This window comes from Lycorma delicatula, chromosome 5 (genome assembly GCF_047948215.1).
Source record: "Lycorma delicatula isolate Av1 chromosome 5, ASM4794821v1, whole genome shotgun sequence".
Lineage (NCBI taxonomy): Eukaryota > Metazoa > Arthropoda > Insecta > Hemiptera > Fulgoridae > Lycorma > Lycorma delicatula.
This window is the reverse complement of record NC_134459.1, coordinates 28,809,534-28,831,353: the sequence shown is the minus strand read 5'-3', so window position 1 is coordinate 28,831,353 and position 21,820 is coordinate 28,809,534. Positions and strand designations below refer to the sequence as shown.

General features: G+C 27.6%; 1 protein-coding gene across 12 annotated transcripts in view; it reads right to left on the bottom strand.

Moving 5' to 3' along the window:
- Mgat2 (alpha-1,6-mannosyl-glycoprotein 2-beta-N-acetylglucosaminyltransferase) overlaps positions 1-21,820 on the bottom strand; it is an 858,981-nt gene that overhangs the window by 8,245 nt on the left and 828,916 nt on the right. For 11 of the 12 annotated variants that reach the window (XM_075365853.1, XM_075365856.1, XM_075365854.1 and 8 more), the window contains 3 exons: positions 18,848-18,955; positions 10,881-11,095; positions 7,455-7,667 (listed from right to left, as the gene is read on the bottom strand). In XM_075365853.1, coding sequence (XP_075221968.1) covers positions 7,455-7,667; positions 10,881-11,095; positions 18,848-18,955 — 536 coding nt within the window. The remainder of the gene's footprint in view (positions 1-7,454; positions 7,668-10,880; positions 11,096-18,847; positions 18,956-21,820) is intronic. The other variant, XM_075365864.1, reaches the window with a different exon arrangement.

The window sequence follows — 21,820 nt, the reverse complement described above, 5'->3', positions numbered from 1 at the left end:
ATGACAACACACCTGCCCACACAGCATTTGATGAAAAATGGCATGACAATAGTTTCTCACCACCTTATTTGCCCGACCTAACCCTCTACAACTTCTTCTTATTTCCAAAAATGAAGAAAAACCTAATGGGAAAGCATTTTTAGGATGTAGAAGAGGTTAAAAAAAAATCGCTAGAGGCATTTAACAGCATTAGTTCAGAAGAATATGAAAAAAGGTTGAACAGTGGAAAAACTGTTGGGACAAAGTGTATATCATCTAATGGACAATATTTTGAAGAGGATTGATGTTTTCTAGATTTTATCTTAAATAAATAATTCTCATTCTTTTTGGGTAACCCTTGTACATGACTTCAAATTTGATAGTAAAAATATCTGCAGGACATGTTTATTTACCTTTAATCATAGCCATATTGTTTAACTGAGAAAGCATATCTACAGAATAAATTTACAAACAAAGATTTAATAAACTTAAGGGGAGCAGATGTAAGCATTAATTAAATCAATCTGTTTAATTTTGGTAGAAGAAACTTGTATTTAATCCTTTGGATAATTTATACTTACTGATAATCCAAATGAAAATCTGTTTTTGTTTATAGATCTCTACGGGCAAATGGATAGTTTATTAATAATCAATGAAAATGGAATAGCAGTTTCTTATTTTTACTAACAACTAAGATTAATAATAATTAGTAATAAAAGAAATTTATTTTAAATAAATATATATATAAATATTTACAAACTTATAATTAACTTAACTAAATTAAAGTTATACTTTCCTAAATTAATCCAAAATTTCACATCTTAGCAAAATAATTGTTACTAAAATTCTTAACTATTTTTCTTGTATTTTATAAGAATCGTTGTGCCAGTTACCAACATTTATTTTTTAAATTACTTTAAGAAACATTTAAGCTTTTTTTTTTGAAGAAGGTTCTATACTCATAATAAAAATTATACGTGCAAGTAAAAAACCTTTATCTCTTGTATAAAATTTGGTTCAGTTTATCTTAAAAAATTATATTACTTTATTATAACACCAATATAAAAACAACTACATTATCATACAATTATTCTTATTATAATAATTATTTATGTTATACCACAACATGTAACAAATAATGCTCATAGTTAGTGGACATATTTAATCATTAAATTTTATGTTATTTTAATGTGTATCTCATAACTAAAGTAATAATTTTAAAAAAATTATGATTATTCTCACACACTAACATTTTTATCAAAATGACAAAAACAACAGATCAAAAAATACTCTGCTATTTAGTAAATATAAAATCAAACAATGACTTGTTAACACTCTTGAATTAATTTTATATTTATTATTTAAACTACTAAGCTTCAATTCTTAATCATATTGTAAACAGTATAGATATCAGAGGCGGCTTGTATATATCAGTGTGGAACTGCCTATTTTCACTTAAAATTCATTAACAACATTGTAATGATTTTTTCTTTCCTTCTTTAATACATGTACATAATATTTAATGCTATGATAAATAATTTAAACTGTCAGTGGTCATCCTCAGTATCTCAATTTTAAAAAAAAAACTACAGAAGTGCTTTCATAGAACTGATAAGTTCATAGTTGCTGCGTAACAGTGTTTGGTTGTAATACGCATGCGCACATGTCAGAGTAAGCAGGCCCACAGTGCAGGGAAGCACTGTCACTCACATAGTGATAATCTATTTGTCTGCGTGAGGTGTGTTTATGTTTTGTATCTCTGACTGTGTGATCTCTGTAGTATATTATCTTAGGGTATAAATGAATAAGTGTACTTGATAATCTTAATATTTTCTTCAATGAAATTCATAAAGAAAGTTATCACAATAATCATTGAATGCTGTACTTAAAGATAACCTGGTACTTATTAATGAGCTATTTTTATTTAAAAATAAAATGCATTGGTTAAATAATGTTCATTACTTACAAATATCATATCATATCAGTAATTTATAGTTTGTAGTACAAACTATATTAAGTTTTTTAGGTTTTTCCTAAATTATGCTATTTTTACTTAAAGAAATAGACACGTTCAACAATTAATTAAAATGTATTTTAAAAAGATTGATTATAAGGTACAATTCAAATAATAATCTTTACCTTTCAAGCAGTCGATCTGTTGTCATGAATTTATATCACCTACACAAGAAAGTAAAATATTTCAATATTCTGATATCAATTAGTGCTTTACACTTCAGATAATGGCTCCAGTAGTTGTGCTATTAAATTTTTTACAAAAAAAGCTATTGAACTATTTACTCTATGCACAAGCAACATAGAGATCACGGATATTGTTAACACAGGAATGAAATTTCAGAGTTTAAATAAATATGATTTTTATGGATCATGTTCCAGATTACAGTTGAGTTGATCATAATTAATTTCACCTGTCATATTTATTGCTTCATTTATTACAGCGATGTTTAATGAGAATTTATATGTATTATTGTGACCAGTTGCAATTTATTGATGAATTCAGTAGTAACATATGGAATGGATTATTATTATTATTATTGTTGTTATTAATGTGAGAAATATTTATTTTACACTATATTTATATAAGTAGGATGGTAATTTATAAGATTTGTATTGCAATGCTGGTTGTGAATTTATTACAAAAATCCTATTGCATTTTCACATCAGTTATTTGATTATTTATTACGAATCAATTTTTAGTTATAAAATCTACTAAATTAACAACTGAATTAATTCGCATCTTGTTATGAATGATTCAAATTAATTTGATAAGATATTTTTCCTGTGTAGTACTATGTTGTGACCTACCTAATCTTTCATTTATATAATTGTTTTTAAGATACATATTGCTATGTATTTTAAACATTCATTTTCATTGTATGTTAAATTCCTTTCTACCAAGCTCATAAACTTAAATCTCTTATTAGTAACTGGTAAATTGTAAAATATTTACAAGGTATATATTAATAATACGAATCCATTTGATCAGATTAACTGTTTATAGTTTGCAGTTTAGGCAGTACCTTATGAATCTAAAATTTTAGACAAATGCAGAATACTTTTGTATAATGTACGCTTAGTTTAGAAGTATATTCACTTTTCTCTGAACATGAATGCATTTGTTATGACTGCTCTCTGTCCAATGGATTTGAAATGATTCATTATTTTAATTTGAAAATGTTACATAGCAAAAACTATTCTTAATATACAACTGTGTGTAATTATATACACTGTGTGTATACATATATTCATACATATGCACCTATATATATTCTTATCTATTATTTATATATATATATATATATATACATATTTCCTTACATGACTTTTACAATAATTCAAGGATGCAAGTTCACACAAAGATTGTGAAATAAATTTTCATATTCACATGAACATTGCTTTAATACTCATTTTGTGGTGTATCATACAAAGTGTATATGAATGAGTGTGATGAACTGTAGTAATAACTGTAATACTTTATTTAAATAAATATACATCTATTTAAATATAATATATATATATATATATATCTCACCCTCTCTCACTCCTGTTTGTTATTGTAGATGTGTGTTTTGTGTGCCCCCTATATAATTAATTGTCTATAATCTTTTTTCTTCAGAAACTTCATTGTGTAAAAAAATTTCAATAAATTACCCATGGTCTCCTTGCTTTCTCATGAAACTAATTCTGTGACAGTGAATGAACTTGAAAAGTTTAATTTTTTACAGTTTTCTCTCCATGAGAAAATAGCAACTAAAACTAGAGACCGCCCCTTGCCCAATATTCACATATCTCAGTGAGGAATAAGAAATAACAAGTACATTAATAGATTTAATTCTGAACAGTACCAACAAAAAAGTTGATACTGTGGCTTGAAGTTAAAATGCAATATTTGCTTCACACGTTTGTTGTTTGGAGGTGATGTAATGTGGACAAAATATGACTTTATAAATATAAAAAATTGAAAGAAAAAACTGAAAAAATGAAAAGTCAATGAAGTATATTGAAAATGTATTTTCACTGTCATTTTTTGGGAAAAATAAAAATTTAAGAGTAACTGTCTACAGGCTTTCAATCATTGAGCTTAACAGGAAGGTTACCAAGAACAATGAAATTTTATCCAAGGTAATAGAATGTACTTTTTTCTATGGAAACTAAAAATCCCTTACATGGATATGATGAAAAAGATGATTCATTAATCCATGAGTACTTTAGTAAATTATGCATCTAAATTGGATTCAGATTTGAAGAATGATTTAGAAATCAATGCAGTCTTCAAAGGTTAAAACTACTCAAAATGAGTTACTTGATGCCTGCTACAGATATATCATGAGGTGATAAAGAAAGAAATTAGTGAAACTTTATTTGTAGTTGTCATGGCTGATGGCAGATAGATGTTTCGGAAACATTCAGTTGGTCATTGTTCTACAGAACATGCTAAATAAAGACATTTGAGCGTTTTTCTTTATTCCAGAAAATCAAACTGCAGATAACATATCAAGAAGTATTGTATAATTTAACATAATCCTTCAAGGAAAGGGCAAAAACTGACTGCTCAGACATTTGATGATGCAAATGTCATGAAAAGCAAAAAAGGAGGAGTACAGGCGTAAATAAAAGCAGTTTATAATAATGCATATTTCATTATTATGCACTGTTAAGTGCATCAAACAGAATATAATAATGAGAAATGCAGCAAGTATAACACAGAACTCAAGAACAATTTTCTCTAACATTATGGCTATTACAACATTCTTTTCAAGATATTAGTATTCAAGTATTCATTCTCCAAAAGCATATGAATCTCAGCATTCTGAATCCATTCTCTTCAAGGTGGAACTTTCATATACAGAAAATTATATGAAAATTTGCAACCTTTAAAAAGCTGCCTTATTGAAATCCATTCAACATCAAATGCAGATCACACACAACATTGCAGAAGCAAGTGGAATTTTACAGTATCTGGGTGACAAATTCATGTTTTGGTTGGAAATTTTCCATCAGATTATGCCTCACATTGAAGTAATTTACAACCAAATGTAATCCAGAGAGATTGATGTGTGCAAAGTAAATGAATATGTAACAAATTCCAAAACTGTTGTAGAAATAAGAAACTTAAAGTACAGTGAGAATTTATCAGAGACGCTTATGGCAGATGCAAAGGAAATTTTGACTGCATATGTGTAGATATAGTTGACATATATTCTTTCACTAAATGGTTAGTAACTGCTAAATTGTTCAACAAGAAAAGCTTTGCTAGTTTTAAGAATAAACCACCAACAGAAGACTGACCACTGAAGCATATCACGTGATTTACAAAGAAGAACTTGATTGACAAACTGAACTGAGAGTACTCTACGGTATATCCGATAAGCATGAATTATAAAATAATTTCCCCACTGAAATTAATCTTCTTCAGTAATTTAGATGGTGTTCTCTTAGTGAAGTTACAAAACTGATAAAAATCCTCCTCACAGTTCCCATGACTACAATAGAACTTGAATGCTGCTTTTCGACATTGAAAAAATAAGAACTTTTCTGAGGATCACCATGAATCAGAAAAGGCTAAATGCACTGAAAACGCTTTCAACAGAGAAAAATTTTCTCACCAGTAATCCAGAAATCAAAGAGAAGTTATTAACCTTTTTACTAAAACTAAAACAAGGATTGATTTCATTTTTAAATGAATGAATCAAGCTGGATTGGAACAATTTATATGTAAGCTAAAAATAGCTTTTTTGTTTATTCTTTTACAATTATATTTAAATTTTCTTTCTCTGTGTGTATGTATTCCATTTTGCAAAATATTAAAAATAATGTCAAAAATTTTTTGAAGTAGCACCCCCTAATTTAATTCACAAGCTGCCACTGATAGTTATGTAAATATATGTACTTAAATTGCATGAGGGATCGAGGCAAAAAATGATAAACCATCTTTTGAGTAAAACCTTTTTCAAATTCAGAAGATAACAAAAATAATATTTGTGATTGACTGTATCTACTTCAAAATAAGTTACTTGTATTACTGTTAAATATGTAGTTGATAATATTTATTAGAAAACTATACTCTATGAAAAGTAACTAACATAAATATATTTGAGTGCTGATATTTTATGGTTGAAAACTATGTATGTCCATATTTCAAGTAGTACAGTCAATATTTTCAGCAAAATAAAACATTCATTTAATTTTTTTTTTGGAATATTTGACAAGATTAAGCTTGATTTAGCCTTATGAGAAAAACCTACTTGTTAACCAAAAATATATATACTTGAAATACTGGAAAAATATATTATAAATTCTATTAATAAAATTTAAACAAGTGAGAATAAAAGATTTATACATTAACATTTTTCAACAGAGAAAAATTAAATTTTCCAACTGAATTACTTTTTTAATTCACAAATAATAACATTTAATTAAAATTTGCCATGATATAAAAACTACACAGCAAAATTATACACAACAAACCAATAAGATAAGAAAAGTATTATTAATTCAAAAAAAAAATGTTAATGTAGATATTCTAATTGAAGAATACCATTCATTATCAATTAGTCAATTCTATCATCATTTACTCGTCCAATTATAAGTTGTAAAAGCCAAAGTGACACATATTCACATGTAGTATTATATACAGTTCAAAGTAAAGTGTATAATTTCTTACCCTTGTCTGTTAATATCTTTTTCAGTTGACATTGTATATAAATTTATAAAAATTAATAATTTGTTACTGCTAGCCTCAAGTTAAAAAGAATAACAAAACAACTGATAGGAATTTATTTTAATTTATTAATGTTGCTTGTCAGGTGAAAATTATGAAGTTTAAAAAACAAAAAAACAATTTTTTTGAATGTAAAAGTAGCATTAATTAATTTTTCTCTGTATTTTTCCCCTGTATGCCATTTCCTTAACGTGTTCATTGCTAATGAATAAGCAAAACTACACGTTTGATTTGGTAGTGCTATCACATATGAGGATTCTTATAAGCTACCCACTCTCTGTATGTCATGGCACTAGCACTGAGCATATTAATATGAATAAATCTGGTTTACCATTATGTTCATCAAATAAACTCATATATTAATGTTTATACGTTAGTACCATGATTACTACTTGATAAAACCTGATTTTTAAAAAATGTAGGACATTTATAATCTTTCACCTAGACTCTTCATTTACATATAATGTTCTAAGTCATATAGATTAAATTAAATGTTTAGAGCTATTTTTCAATTTGTGGCTGTTATAACAAAATAAGTAATAATGATTAATTTTCTGTTTATTTCATAAGATGGAAGAATTATACTTGCACTGATTTTTTTTTTAATGAAGTTTTTCTTTAACAAAATTTACAAATGAGTACAGTATATAAAAATTGGTAAATAAATATATGCCTTGCAGATCCCTGTAATATGTCTATAAGAATAAGTTTTATAAAATGTTCTTCATTGGACTACCTTTCTTGTTGTGTCATATTCATACACAACTCATGGTCTCTGATATCACCCCAGCCTCCATTACCTTTACGCAATTTATGCTTTTTAGCCCCACTAGTAAATGTTAGGGTTAAATGACTCGGATAAAGATGATGAGCGGCATTTGCTAAAACTTTCTGTACTTTTGATATAGCAGCAGTACTTTGACAGTTTGTCTTTTTGTGATGAACACCACTGAAACAGAGAATATTTATATACATTAATTATTGCAAAATATTTCTACAAGCTGAAACAAAACAAAATATTGAAACACAAGGGTTATATAAATTTACTACTAGAAAAGGAACTTCATAAAAGAATATTTTCTTTTATGAAAATAAAAGAAAATTTGTATGGCTAGATACAAGCTAAAGATAAAATTTTCTTAAAAAAATTAATGTAAACACCTCTTTTAACCAACTATTACAATCAGTTATTTTCCAATAATGTTTGCAAATGAAGATAAAGGAACTGACTATTTACTCAGCATGAAATGATACAAAATGATAGATTTTGAAGGATGGATTTTTATAACTTGAAGTCTGGTTACTTTTCATCATCCAAAATATTTTTTTGTCTCCACAAGTAGACATATCATATTATTATATGGATTTAAAATTTTTAATTATTAAAAATATTGTTTAAAAATCTTTTAAATTCACAGCTATTTTAAAACAATCTGAACAGAATTTTATTTTAAAAAATCATGAAAGTGAGTCACATTCTTGAAAGAAGACTTGTCAGGACAACCTACATTATCCATTTTTTATTCATTAGTATATAAATACTAATTAATTAATGTATATTAATGATCTAACTCAATAAGTAACAATATTCATATCCTGTCTGGAGATGTACATTTACTAAAATTACAGCCAGCATATTTAACAGTAACAAAACACAACATTCTTGTCGTATTTTCTAAACTGGAGACCTAGTTTAAATGTAAAAGTTTATTAAATAAGCAAAGAACAAATTTAGAATTTATTAATGTAAAATTACCCACATATAATTTGATAGTTTTTACTAGAACAACTTAGATTCATTCAGTTTCTAATGAATATGATTTTCTAATGAATATGATTTACTTTGTAAAGTTAGTATTGTTTATTTTTGTAATGACTAAATAAAAGAAAAGTTCACTTTCTTCCTTTGAGGCAATTCTATTGCTGTAGACAGAGTGTTTAAGTTTAGACGCTCTACATCACAATAATAGCTTACCTTACCAATGTGGAATTCTTTTAGGTATTTATTAACACTTTGCACAAGTGTTTGCATACAGAAATGGTTATAGAAGAGGTATGTACAACAATTTATCAATGACCAAAATTCAAAATTATAACATTGGGAAGTATAGAGTATAGGAATGGATAAAATAAGTATATCCTGGAAATCCCCCTCTAAGAATCATGAGACCTTGCTGATAGTGAAGTGGCTTGAGTGCTCAGTGATACAGAGTAGCTGCACTGAAGGTGCAACCAAATTGCAGTGATAGCTGTTGAGAGCCATACTAAGGAATGATTCCTGAAATAGGGCAGCAGATCTTTCAGTAGTTGTTAAGGGCATAGGTCAGAAAAACTTAAATGGCCATATCAACATCACTCAATTTTCTAAGTACTGAACAGCTGAAAGCAGTGGAAAACTACAGCTGTTTTTTCCAAGAAAATGTAGCTCTCTGCATTTTCATGTAACAAAAACGGAAGTGCCTTCCTTGGTAAAATATTCTGGAGGTAAACTAGTCCTCTGTTTAGATTTGTTTAGAAAATGAATTTTGGCCAGGTTATTTTAGAATAATTAACTCAGCATCAAATAAAGGATGGCAGGAGTAGGTTTTGTAATGAACAAGAAGACAGGGAAGAAAGTAAAGTACTTCAAAAAGCTTAGCGATAGAATCATTGTAATCAGGATGAAATCAAAACCTAAGCTGACAGTGATACCAATGATAAGCAATGCACATACCCATTTTTTCAGGAATAAATGAAGCTAGTGATGTAGTAGCACCATCACATGTGTGCTCCACATTAAACATTCAGTGAAATTCTGATTACTGTAACTACTCTAATCAAATTACTTTAAAATGGGAATTGAATACCATTACAATGAAATGAAAAACAGGCACAAACTGTAATTTTAACTACTGAAAATATTACTTCCACTAACATTTTTCATTGTTTACCAACTGTTTATGATGAGGAATAGCTGACTGAAACCCAGTAAATTATTGGATGATAACAGTATTTTAAAATAAGAACCCAGCCAAATTAGAAATATCAGATGAATGTCAAAGTAAAGATATTTCTGCGATAAATTAGAAAAATGCAATTCAAATCAAGGAATTGATTCAAGACCGAAAATCACTTAAAAATATATCCCAATTAAGGTAAAAAATATTGCAAGAATGAGTTTACCATCATATTATTAATTCAAACCAATTAATAATATGTTATGGAAAACTCTTAAATTAGTATTTCAAAGGTGGCCTTTTCAATATTTTGTCCAACGATAGTGACAATTGGATGTACTGACCCTAGGAAAAATATCAGAGAATGAAATATTGGTACACATTTGACAAACAGCTCCTGAATCTTGAGAAATTTTCACTTATTTAACATCATGAGGAGTCATTTCACTATAAAAGATAAATAAATGAAATAAATACCTCAATCAAAGATAAAATCTAAAATGTTTTATACAAGAACTTCTTACACATTGGGAAGTATTAATCTAATTAGGTAAATTAGAATATGTTGCAAAATAAGTACATACATTTTTAATAATTTTTTTATTTATTGATTCACATGATCTTCTAAACATCTTCAGATATCAGATTCAGCTTTCTTGACACATGAATTATAATGAGCATACCACCAGATCAAGATCAGTGAAAATCCAATAATAGAATTATGGCCTGAGATATCGAAGAACTGTTAGCATTCAGCTGGTGTTAAACTGTCAATCACTTGCACAAAAAGGTTTATAGGTTAGATGGAATTTAGGTGTGCTCCTCTGCTATACATATAATCAACTTTATCAATAAATTACATTTTCATCCTGTTTTGTTTTTTAAATCTAGAAAGTTGTGCCTGTTTCTTTTCATTTTATCCTTGTAAATAACTTTACAATTAATTTACATCATAAAAAAGACAATAAAAAAAGACATGACTATAAAAAAGACTAGTATGTAAAAGACTAGTCCACAGATTTGTCCATTTTAAAGTTTAACTCACTCTGCAGTACTGTACATATCTGAGAACTAAGGAAATCACTGAACTAACAGTCACCATGTAATGGATATATTCTTTTTCTTTTAAAATTGTAAATAGCTTATTAACAATAACAAGGAGATTTAATAATGTAAACAATTATTGTTAAATGTTATAAAACTAATTGAGAATATTATTATCATACCATTCTCCTATGTGAAAGACCCTTGGGCCTCTCATCACAATAGCCATTAACTTATGTGGGAGACACCCTTGAGATACATGCTGTAGACTCCAGTCCCAGTTATAATCATCGTAAGTGCAAAAATATCTCCCACAGCCACGAAGTTCAGCCCAGACACTACGATTGAAAGCCATACCCATATTATGTTTACTGCTGATCCATGGTGTGACTTCCGCCTAAAAATATGTATCAACATTAATGATCTTGATTTCAGTTAAAAAATAAATTTTAATCTGTACATTAAATGTTTAATTTATACAAATTTTTATTCTGAAACATAAATATTTCTGAAGTTAAACAATATAATACTTTTTCCTCAAAAACCTAAAGATTTTTTTTAAAAATATACAATATTTATTAACCATTTAATTAATAAAACTACATGGGTCAAGAGTTAAGAGAAGATTAAATTTCTGATCCTGTTCTAATCCTTTCATTCTCATGAATGAAAAACCAATAGTTCTTGGTGGAAATATTAAAAAAGTATAAAAAGACATATACAAGTTAGCTTGCATGCAAGCTTGTGTGTATGCAAACACACACACACCTCTCTCTTTTTTTGTAAATTGTTGTGAAATTTAACTTATTTAGTAAAGTACTATTATTTGATGTAAGAAAATGTAAATAATATATATAGTAATAATAATTATTAATAGCAGGTATGCAATGGAAGGTTTCAAAGATTTGTGTAAGATTCATAATTTTTATGTTTGTAGAAATGTTATATATTATAAAATACAAAGAGAAAACATTAATTTAAATTATGTCATCAAACCTAGCAGCCATTAGTTTAGTAATTAGCTTCATAAATAATCATCAGTGATGAATAAAACAATGGCTGTTCACTATATGCAATCAACTCCAAATTTAGTCAAAGTGCAGAATCTAACCATTTACAATGTATTTGTGCTGAATGGAAAGAGCACTGGCAGGGTATGGCATGCATGCAATCCAATAGTGCGTTAAAAGCCTTCCATGCCTTGCCAAAAGACTATGTTGAGACTCATTTCAAACAAATTTAGCTTATTAATTTTACCAATACATACAGCCAATTTTAGAAAGAAAGGTATATTTTCAAATGCGGTCAGTAAAGCACTTCAGTTGTCTCTGAATCTATGCACACTGAACTTCTTCATGAATTAACTTGCTAAAGATGCCATTATGGAAGAAGGAGTTTTTGTTTAATGGTTTGTTTTGTATATTTTAAAATATTTATGAAAATATAATGACTTGTCGATTCTAAAATTTGGTGTTATTCATTTTCTGAATGCAAGAAATGTAAAACCAGCAAGCACTGTGAATGAGAGTATAAAATTCATTAACAGCTATCTATATAAATAAAAATATGTTTATAGTGAAAATTCAATCAATGATGGAATGATGAGATGGTTCATAATTTCATTAATTTCTGTAAATTTCAAGAATTGCCCTGTAAAAAATTGTGAGATCATTGTAATTACTTAGACCAAAGACTTCATCATGTTATTTGATTGTGAACTAATGGACCATCCCCTAACAGCCCTTAATATCAAGTGACTGTTCTGGTATTTTAAGCAAATTGTGGTCAACACTATGATAATAAAAATCTCAAAGAGTTGCGCAATACTGGTTCCTTGCATACAACCATGATTTTATAAAGGAGCTAATCAGAAATTGGTTCAATGCCACAAAAAAATCTTAATATTGGCGGAAACTATAATAAAATGTAGCTTAAGATCTTAACCTTGCTCAAAGTCTAATTTTAATTTGTATAGATCTAGTTTAGTTTTTATTTTAATAATAACATTGTTTTAAGATAAGCTACCATTTTGTTTTAAAACCTTAACATTTGCCATTTTGTCTTAAAACCTTGTTTTTGATTTTAACCTACTTTCTGAATTTCCCTTGTATGATTATTGTTGTTATTCATTAATTATCTCAAGTTATTTAGAAAAGTGGTCTAAAATATTAGTTTCTTTTTGATAAATATCATATTGAAAAAGTGGTCTTATTCATAATGCAATTATTTATTAAAATACATTTTCGTATTTCTCAGTATTACAGTATTATAATTTGTCTGGCCAGAATTAAAACATAATAAATCAATATCTAATTTAATAATAATTTGAAGTTAATAACAAAACTAATGTTTTATCAACATGGGTTATTATATGTGTGGTAAAAATTTTTTACTGAACATGGTTATGAATTCATTTAGAAAACATACAATTCATGCAAGCTGGAATTCTTGAGAAAAAGGTATTTCATATATCTGTAAATAAAGGGATGTACTAATGCAATACAAGGGATTTCTGTTAGTATTAGTTCTATTTTATAAAATTAATTCCTTAACTTCTTGTAATATATAGATCATCAAAATGATGATTTTTGATAAATCTATATATAGTCATTATTTCTTATGAATAAACATAAAACCAATACTTGATAATAAGAGGAAAAGAAAAATGTAGATAGAAGTAAAATATACAAAATTTCTATAGCAGACAGATAATTTTGATAAATGAATACAGTAGTGAACAGTGTATGAATTTTAAACATAAGAAAGACATCTTTACACAGCTGAATGAATAACTTAACTATTCTTTAAAGGAAAAATTTAACTTTCACAATATCAAGAGAAATATATCTTTTTTATGTAAAAACTCAAAAAAATTAATTAATTAAATTTTTTAATTTTAAAAACACAAAAATGTAAAAGATCAACGTAAATGATGGTTGAAACATTTGTAATCATTACATTTTTTTAAGCAGGCCAGATAAAAATGATCAAATGACAGGAGAGTTTTGTCCTATAGTATCAAATTGAAACATTTGTGTCATATATGTCAGCAAATAGAAAGGTTTTTTCTATCTAATTTATTAAAAACATGGAAAGCAACTGATCAAGAACATATCAACCTTATTTATATTGGTGGTCATTTGGTAATGATCACCAATAAGGTTAAAAATAAACTAAAACAAAATTCTGTAACCTTGATTCATTTAGGCAGTTAGATGAGACAATCACAAGTGTTGAATTGCTTTCACAAAAACTATAGTAAAATCTAACTTGCATAACTATAGATGCAAATAAAAAAATATCTGATCGACTATATTCTCAACAGAATATGTCATTGTCTTTTGCTTGATGTTTTATCACATACAACTAAGTCTCAGTTAATTAGATCCAAAGTAAATTCAGAGCCTCATGTTATTTTTTCATGATGTTATGTGAAGAAAAGATTCCTAACAAAATAACAAGTTTATCTAAGATCAGATTCAAAAAATTAGATTACAAATTAAATACAAGCGCATAAAAATCACTGATGAAAATTATCTTGCCGCAAAATCAGTAATTAGTAACATAGTAATAAATTTATTTAAATCCTGTTAATTTAACTGGTATTAAGGATATTAAACTACTTTCATAAAGTTCCAATAGGCTTACAAAATGCAACAGTTCTTGCATACAAAGTACTAACTCTGGTGAGGTGACATTTCACAGACACATATGGTGAGGTGATGCCATTTTGAACCCCTTAATCTTTTGTTACTTTTTATGTCAATTTTTAAGTAAATTTTTAATTTTAATTATTGTTAAGTGAATAAAGTTTTTAAAACACCTTTAATACTTTAAAACCACTTTTTATTGCAGTAAAACACTTTAAAAAAGGAAATAAAAAAATAGTTTATTCCATAGTCCAATTTCACCTTCATTTTGAATATTATACCTGTTACCAATTCGTAATATATTATGCGTCACAACTCGGACATTTCTTCTCAGTTCTACTTTAGACCATCTAAAATTGGATTTACTCAGATAAATGTTTTCATCTGCCTCATGCTTACCAATCCCTTAATTTTCACCATCTCTTGAAACTTAGACCTCAGAATTTGTATCATGTTGACTGAAAATTGTCATTCCAATCAACCTCATTTCCTACAGTAACCAACCAGCTCTCAATTTCCATCTGTAACCCATTCTTGATTACCATTTGCACCTTGTTCGCTATTTTGACCTGTAAATGGTTCATCAGTATCCGAATCCTCGATTTCCCATCCATCCAGTTCACGAAGAATTGCTTCATCGAAATTCTTATCATTCACGTTCATTTTTATAATGCAAAAAATTAATATAATTTGCTAGTAAAATTGAAACAGCTGGATCAAAAGGTTTTTTATTTTTAAGCAAAAATCCACATTATTTGATCATTTTACGAAAGGAAATTGTGCTTACATAAATGGTGAGCACACGTCAGTTTGACGTCAGAAACTCAAATGAGAAAAAACAGATACTATAAAAACTCTCAGTGCACGGCAATCTAAATATAACTAAAAAAAGAACCAGCTACTGCAAAGCATGTTTCATTATGTTGTCAAGGGTGGAGGTAATTACGTAGCAACCATGCATGTCGTCATTATGATGTCACCTCACCAGTTGAAAGTTAAATGCTTACCTTTGGAGAGAATGAATGAAAAAAACACTATACAATAAGTAAATTCTAATTCTTCATATGGTACATAATAAATATAACTATCTACAGTGTTAAATATTAACAATAAGTCTGGAGAGATGCTAATAAAATTAAATGCTTTAATCAATTGTAATAGAAGAAATGATAAAACATGCATTGTTTCCAAAAAGAGAAAAAACTAAGGGAAAATAAATAAAAGGAAAAAATATATACATAAATATATTAAAACTACTTATGTCCAAGCAATCTAGCTTGAAATATATACACAATTACTGATTTACAAACATATATACACTTTCATGTTCACTTGCATAAACTGTTTCATGCATTAACTCAAAAATCAAAAGAGAAATATTAAAAAATAATGAATTTTCTATTATATTAATTATGCATGCTGTAAATAAAGCTCAAATCTTTTTTTTATGTTAAAGATAAAAATGCCTATATTAAAATTTTAAAAGCAGCAACTCTAATCAAACAATTTGAATTTTTTATTAAATTATAACATATTATTTATTAATACAGAACTAAGATACTTATTAAGGTAAATTAAAATAAGTTGTAACTTATTAATAGTTACAACAGATTTACACAGTAATGTAGTAAATACACTGGGTTTTGTGAGTAATTAAGTATTTATTTTTACATATTATTTCATCAAATGGCATCATACCAGCATATTTATATCAGGACTGTTCATTAAATAAAGAGGACAACTTTATTAAAGAAATCATTAACGCAAATATACTGATACGACGCTTTCAAAGCTTTTATTTGGCATACCAATCATTTATAAAAATAATTAATTGCTAATAAGCATTATTTTAAATATAATCTCTGTTACTCAGTTACAGACAAAGCTCCTATCAAAAAGTAAACCACTAACAATATTCAGTAATAAAATATCTTGTTTCAGAGAGAATAAATCAACTGATATTTGTTCCAAAGTGATGAAGTAGTATAGAAATAGGTATGAGTCGTGAAGACTTTTTAGACATAATTTGATATGTGTGACAATAAGGTACAAGCAATCCAGTTAAGTTTTAAACTCCAGTTCTACAATCTATCACTGATGAACTGATATAAAAGGGCAGCAATGCTAAAATGAAATAAATTGCTCAAAATTATATCATAAGTTCATGTATCTTTTATTTCATTATTAAAAGCTTAGAAATTACTTTAAAATCTGTTCAAGATAATACATGGATAGTTATAAAGAAGACTTTGTGTGAGTGTTAAGGATAAAAAGATTTATTTGAAAAAGAATTTTATTTTTTTGTTAAAGTGGTTTGATACCTGGAAACCTATCATGAACTGCAACCTAAGCAGAAAGTACAGAGTGAAAGCTTCCCACCACTCAAGTTAGGAAAACATTTTAGACATCCATTGGATGTGATAAAATGTTGTTTTGTGATTGGATAATCTGTGGCATTAACTGCCTAATTTAATGTTTGGAAGACCAGAATAGTAACAGAAAATATTGGAGTGGTGTGCTTGAAAATAAACTAAAGTCTGCAATATTAGGAAAAATTTGTACTTTTTACCATTAATTGAATAAACCATTTAAAAGATATCCAATGATTGAATGATTTTTATACAACAGAGTAATTTTACAAACTGTTAGGAGCAAAAAATAAATAAATAAGATAATAACGATAGAAAGCTACCCGAGTAAGAAATAACTTGAAAGAAAATGATCAAAGAAGAAAAATTTCAGGAAGAAAATTATTGCAAATATGGTATGTAATCAAAACGAGAGAATATTGAACAAGGAGTTGAAAAAATATGGTGAGGATATATTACAGTGAATTAGAATAAAAGGAAAGAAACCAAAAATGAAAGAAAATGATTCAACTGTTGATACAGTAACTCAGTTGGTAAAGCAACAACAGATAAAAATATTTGATCACCTGTTTGAAAAACTGAAGAATGGGGAAGACATATTTCATTGGACAAAGAATTATTAATTAGATTAACTTATGCTGCTACGTTTATAAATAAAAAAAACCAGTCAATGCTACAACATTAAATGTTAAGGAAAAAATGTTATTAATAAATAATTAATTTGTAAAAATCATATATCTTATTTTTTACAGTTATACATATTTATTTGGATGATGTTTATGTTAAATATCATTAATTATTATTAATGATAATAATAATTATATTAATCAGTTATGATTCCCAACAAGGGCCTTGTATTTTTTGACCTTTCATTTCATTCAACTCATTTTACATATAAATATATACATAAAAGCATATCTGAGGTCATAATAATAAAAATAAAAAAGTTACAAAGTCTCAAATTATTTCTGGATAAATACTCATAACGTATGAGTAAATATATATATATTTATATATATATATTTTTACAAAAATGATGTTTCTCAAGACAATAAGACATTTCTATTGTTTACAACTGCTGCATCCTAAATCTGTCCACAAATATCATTAATTAATTATAAGTGCAAGTGCAATAATATATACATAATATTGTTTGATAATATGAATATTTTTTCTCATTTTATCAGAACAGAATATTTTATATGAAACCAAAAACTAATGCATACAAAGCTAATTTTTTTTACATTCATGTATAGCCTTATTACATTTTAACAAAGAGAAGGTATAAATTTACCAGTTATTAGTTGATAAATTTGCTCACAATGGAAAGGATCTGGGAAACAGTCCACGTGGCAAAAAATAAATATAAAATATCTATGACAAATAGACTAAGAAAAAAACTGTTACACTATTTATAAAAAATAATTACTATATGAAGTTGGCAAGACCACTATGAAAATTTGTTAAATTAATTTATGGAAAATTAATCAAAAATTAAATGCGAGATAAAAATTTTCCACAGTTCAATTTTTTTAAGGATCCACTGATATCAAATAAATAAAATTAAAAAAATAAACAACATATCTAATTAGTTTTATTATTACAATTTTATATCTTTAAAAAATTGAGGGTTCATAAACATGACATCAAAAAATGCAATTTCTGTGAAAGATAGATCTTGATACATGCATTCTAGTTTGAGTTATTCTAATAGGATTTGTTTACTTTGATGTCATGTTAGCAGATCCTAGTCCTTTTCATAAGACAAATTACATGGTTAATTTATAGTTAAAAAATACATAATTTGTTCAAAATATTTATCATTTCAATTACTGTACTCTGACTAATTTTAAAATGTCCTAACGATTTTATATCAGTTTAACAGACTAATTATATAACAGATCTAATTATTGAACTAGTTTTTTTTTTTTTTCACACATAAATAAAAATTAATTAATAGTTAATTCTCTAATATTTATTTTACAAATTTTCAAAAGTGTTCCACAAACTTGTCATATGTAGAATAAAGGTATAATGCACTACTACAATGTTACACAATGAATAACTACAAAAGTAAGAAAACAACAAGCAAGGATAAATAAAACACTTGAAACATAATAACGAATAAACCTTTTGATAGTGCTGGTAGAGAGAAGGCAGTATCTGGAAGCCCCAAGAAGGAGGAATCGCAGCTGCTGATAGTGCCTGATGGCGTTTCATTGCACGCAATGCCTCCTTCTGCAAAGAATGCCATCACCAAAAGAACCCCCACCCACCCAATCATAGCACAGTTAGCATTGACAACACACATAAGCACTATTTCATTTTGACAACACATATATATTTAATTACTTATTTATTTTTTGACACAAAACAATGAAATATTGAACTCAATATTATAGGTGCATAATAGTAACATAAATACAATTAATTATTACAAAAAAATATGATGATTCTATTTAAAAAAAACCTAATATACGTGTAGGATCAAGCTCTGTAAACTGTACTTTGTAAATAGTTGATATAAAATACAAAATAGAATTAATTACTTAATTATATAGGTAATAAAAACACACTATTTCTTTACGAGACTTATTAGGTCTATAACAACACTCAAAACAATCATGTGCAAAAACATAAAAGTATTCCAGAAAAAAATTAAAAAGATTCTAACAGACTTAGTAACCAAAATTTTATGCTGCAATTTAAAATGTGATTTACAATATAATTAATGAAGGACAGAAGTTAAGAGAGACTTTTTTTTAATGTTAAAGAAGATGATATTGATGACACTATGAGGACTGTTGACAAAGAAATAGATTTTGAAAAAATACTTAAATGTGAAGGCATCTTATCACCAACCTTGTAGGATTAGATAATGAGGTTCCTTAGTAAATTTTATACCATCTATATGATAACATTGTTCTTTGTTACATTTTTAGGCAGCTTGAAATAGTTTATGTCTGCCAACGTTTTTAATAAAAAGATGAATGGATTGAAGACCAATTGTGTGTTTATGTAAAATCTTATTTTAAATTACAGAGAAATGAGAAACCTTTTTTAATTATTGCTTCATACTTTAATTTTATTATTTTATAGAAAGATGTTACAACAACTGGTATAGTTAATAAAATGTGTTGAAAATGACCTCCTCCAACAGCAGTATAACATGGCAAACATTTTAATTTGTTTTCAAACACTTTGACCAGCTGACTTTTACTGGAATGTCTCACACCTATGCTGTTATTGCAGTTTATAGTTTGTCAATCATGTGTGGTCTGTTGTGATACACTGCTTGTTTCACTGCCCTCCATAGAAAGTAATCTGGGGAGTCAGATTGGGCCAACATGCAGGCCACAAACCCCTCAAAATGATTCGTTCACCAAAGAGATTTCGTAAAAAAGTCATTCATTTTTTAGCAGTGTGCAGCGTGGTGCCATCTTGTTGGAACCAACTGTGATTGATTTCCACTTCTATTAATTGATTAATGAAGTTTCTAAAAACAGCATAATAGTATCATTATTAACTGTATTTTCAAAAAAGATTGGACCCACAATGCGTGTTCTACTCGCATCGACCCAAACTCCAATTTTTGCTTCGTGTAAAGATTGTTCATATAATTCATGGGAGTTAGTTGTCAACCACAGAAGTGTATTTTATAAATTAATATACCCTCCCAGATGAAACCACGCTTTATCTGTAAAAAACCGTAATGTCAAGGATAGCTATAGAAATTTTGTCAATAAAATGTTTAAACCATTGACAATAATTTAGTCTTTTGGCATGATCTATAGATTTCAGTTCTTGAAGACACATTACTTTATAGGAAAAACATTTCACTTCTTTTTTTACAGCTTTATGTGCAGTAGAAAGTCTGATATCTTGCTGCTGTGCTAACTTATGCATTGACTTTGATGGACTTTTGGACATAGCGTCTGAAATTTCAAGTAATTTCTGTTCGTTTAGATAAGGTGGTCTTCCACTTTGATTAGTGTCTTCAACAGAGCCTGTGACCCAATTTTTTTTTATAAGAGTTTGAACTGCATTGCGGTGAGGAACAAGAAGGAGTATTTGGAAACTTTTCAGAAAACTTATGCTTCTCTAAATCAGTATAGTTGTCACCTTCACAAAAGACGTGTTTAGCGAGAAAAATGTGGTCCTCTACCAAAAGAACCATTATGTTTCTTGCAACTACTGATTCTGATAAACGAAACAACATGAAACAAAACAAAGCATGTTCAAGCAACTCAACAACTGACATCTTGGTTTATTACTGAGCAATGCCCAATGAACCCACAGAGCAACCAACCTAACGTCAAAAGAACAGAGTGTACCACATAATTCTAAAGTATTCAGTACAGTAACTTTCCGAACACTCTGTAGTTCTGAATAAAAAATATCATTGTTTTAACAGAACTAAAATTGTCTTTACTTCTGTTTTCATAATGTATATTGAACAATCAATGAATTCAAATTATGAATTAGCAGATTGATAATTATTGCTTTTGTATAGATTTTATTTCATTACTGCACCCATAATTAGTTTATAATACTTAAAAAGAAAGGAACTGTCCCAATACTCTAACTCTTGGCCAAATATAACCCTTATTTTTATATAGGCTTTTTGAAATAGCTTGTAGTATAACACTATATTTCAAAAGTGTAAAGTAATTATTTCATTTTTAACTACTTTATTATTCTACTAGAAAATCATATGTCAAAATGATATCAGAGTTGGTATTTACAAAGGTCCATACATTGGGAGTTTCAAAACGTAATAAAAGTGTGATTTTGTGGTAATTTCTTTAGAAGTTATAAAACAAAAATAAAACTGCATACAAATTTTCAAAAACAGAGCTGAGAGAATAATTGCTGAGGCAATTATTTTAGTAAATAAAAACATTTTTTAAAATAAAATTAGTTAACATAACATACAATACTATAGTTTTAGCTCTTTGAAGGAGCATGATCTTATTTTATATTAGGCATAAGTATCTAAAGTAATACATAGATTAGATAAAATTTTTAGGGCAGGACTCTGGCTTAACCTGGTTTGCACTTTAACTCTGGCTATTTATGCAACTCCAGCTCCCTGGGCAGGAA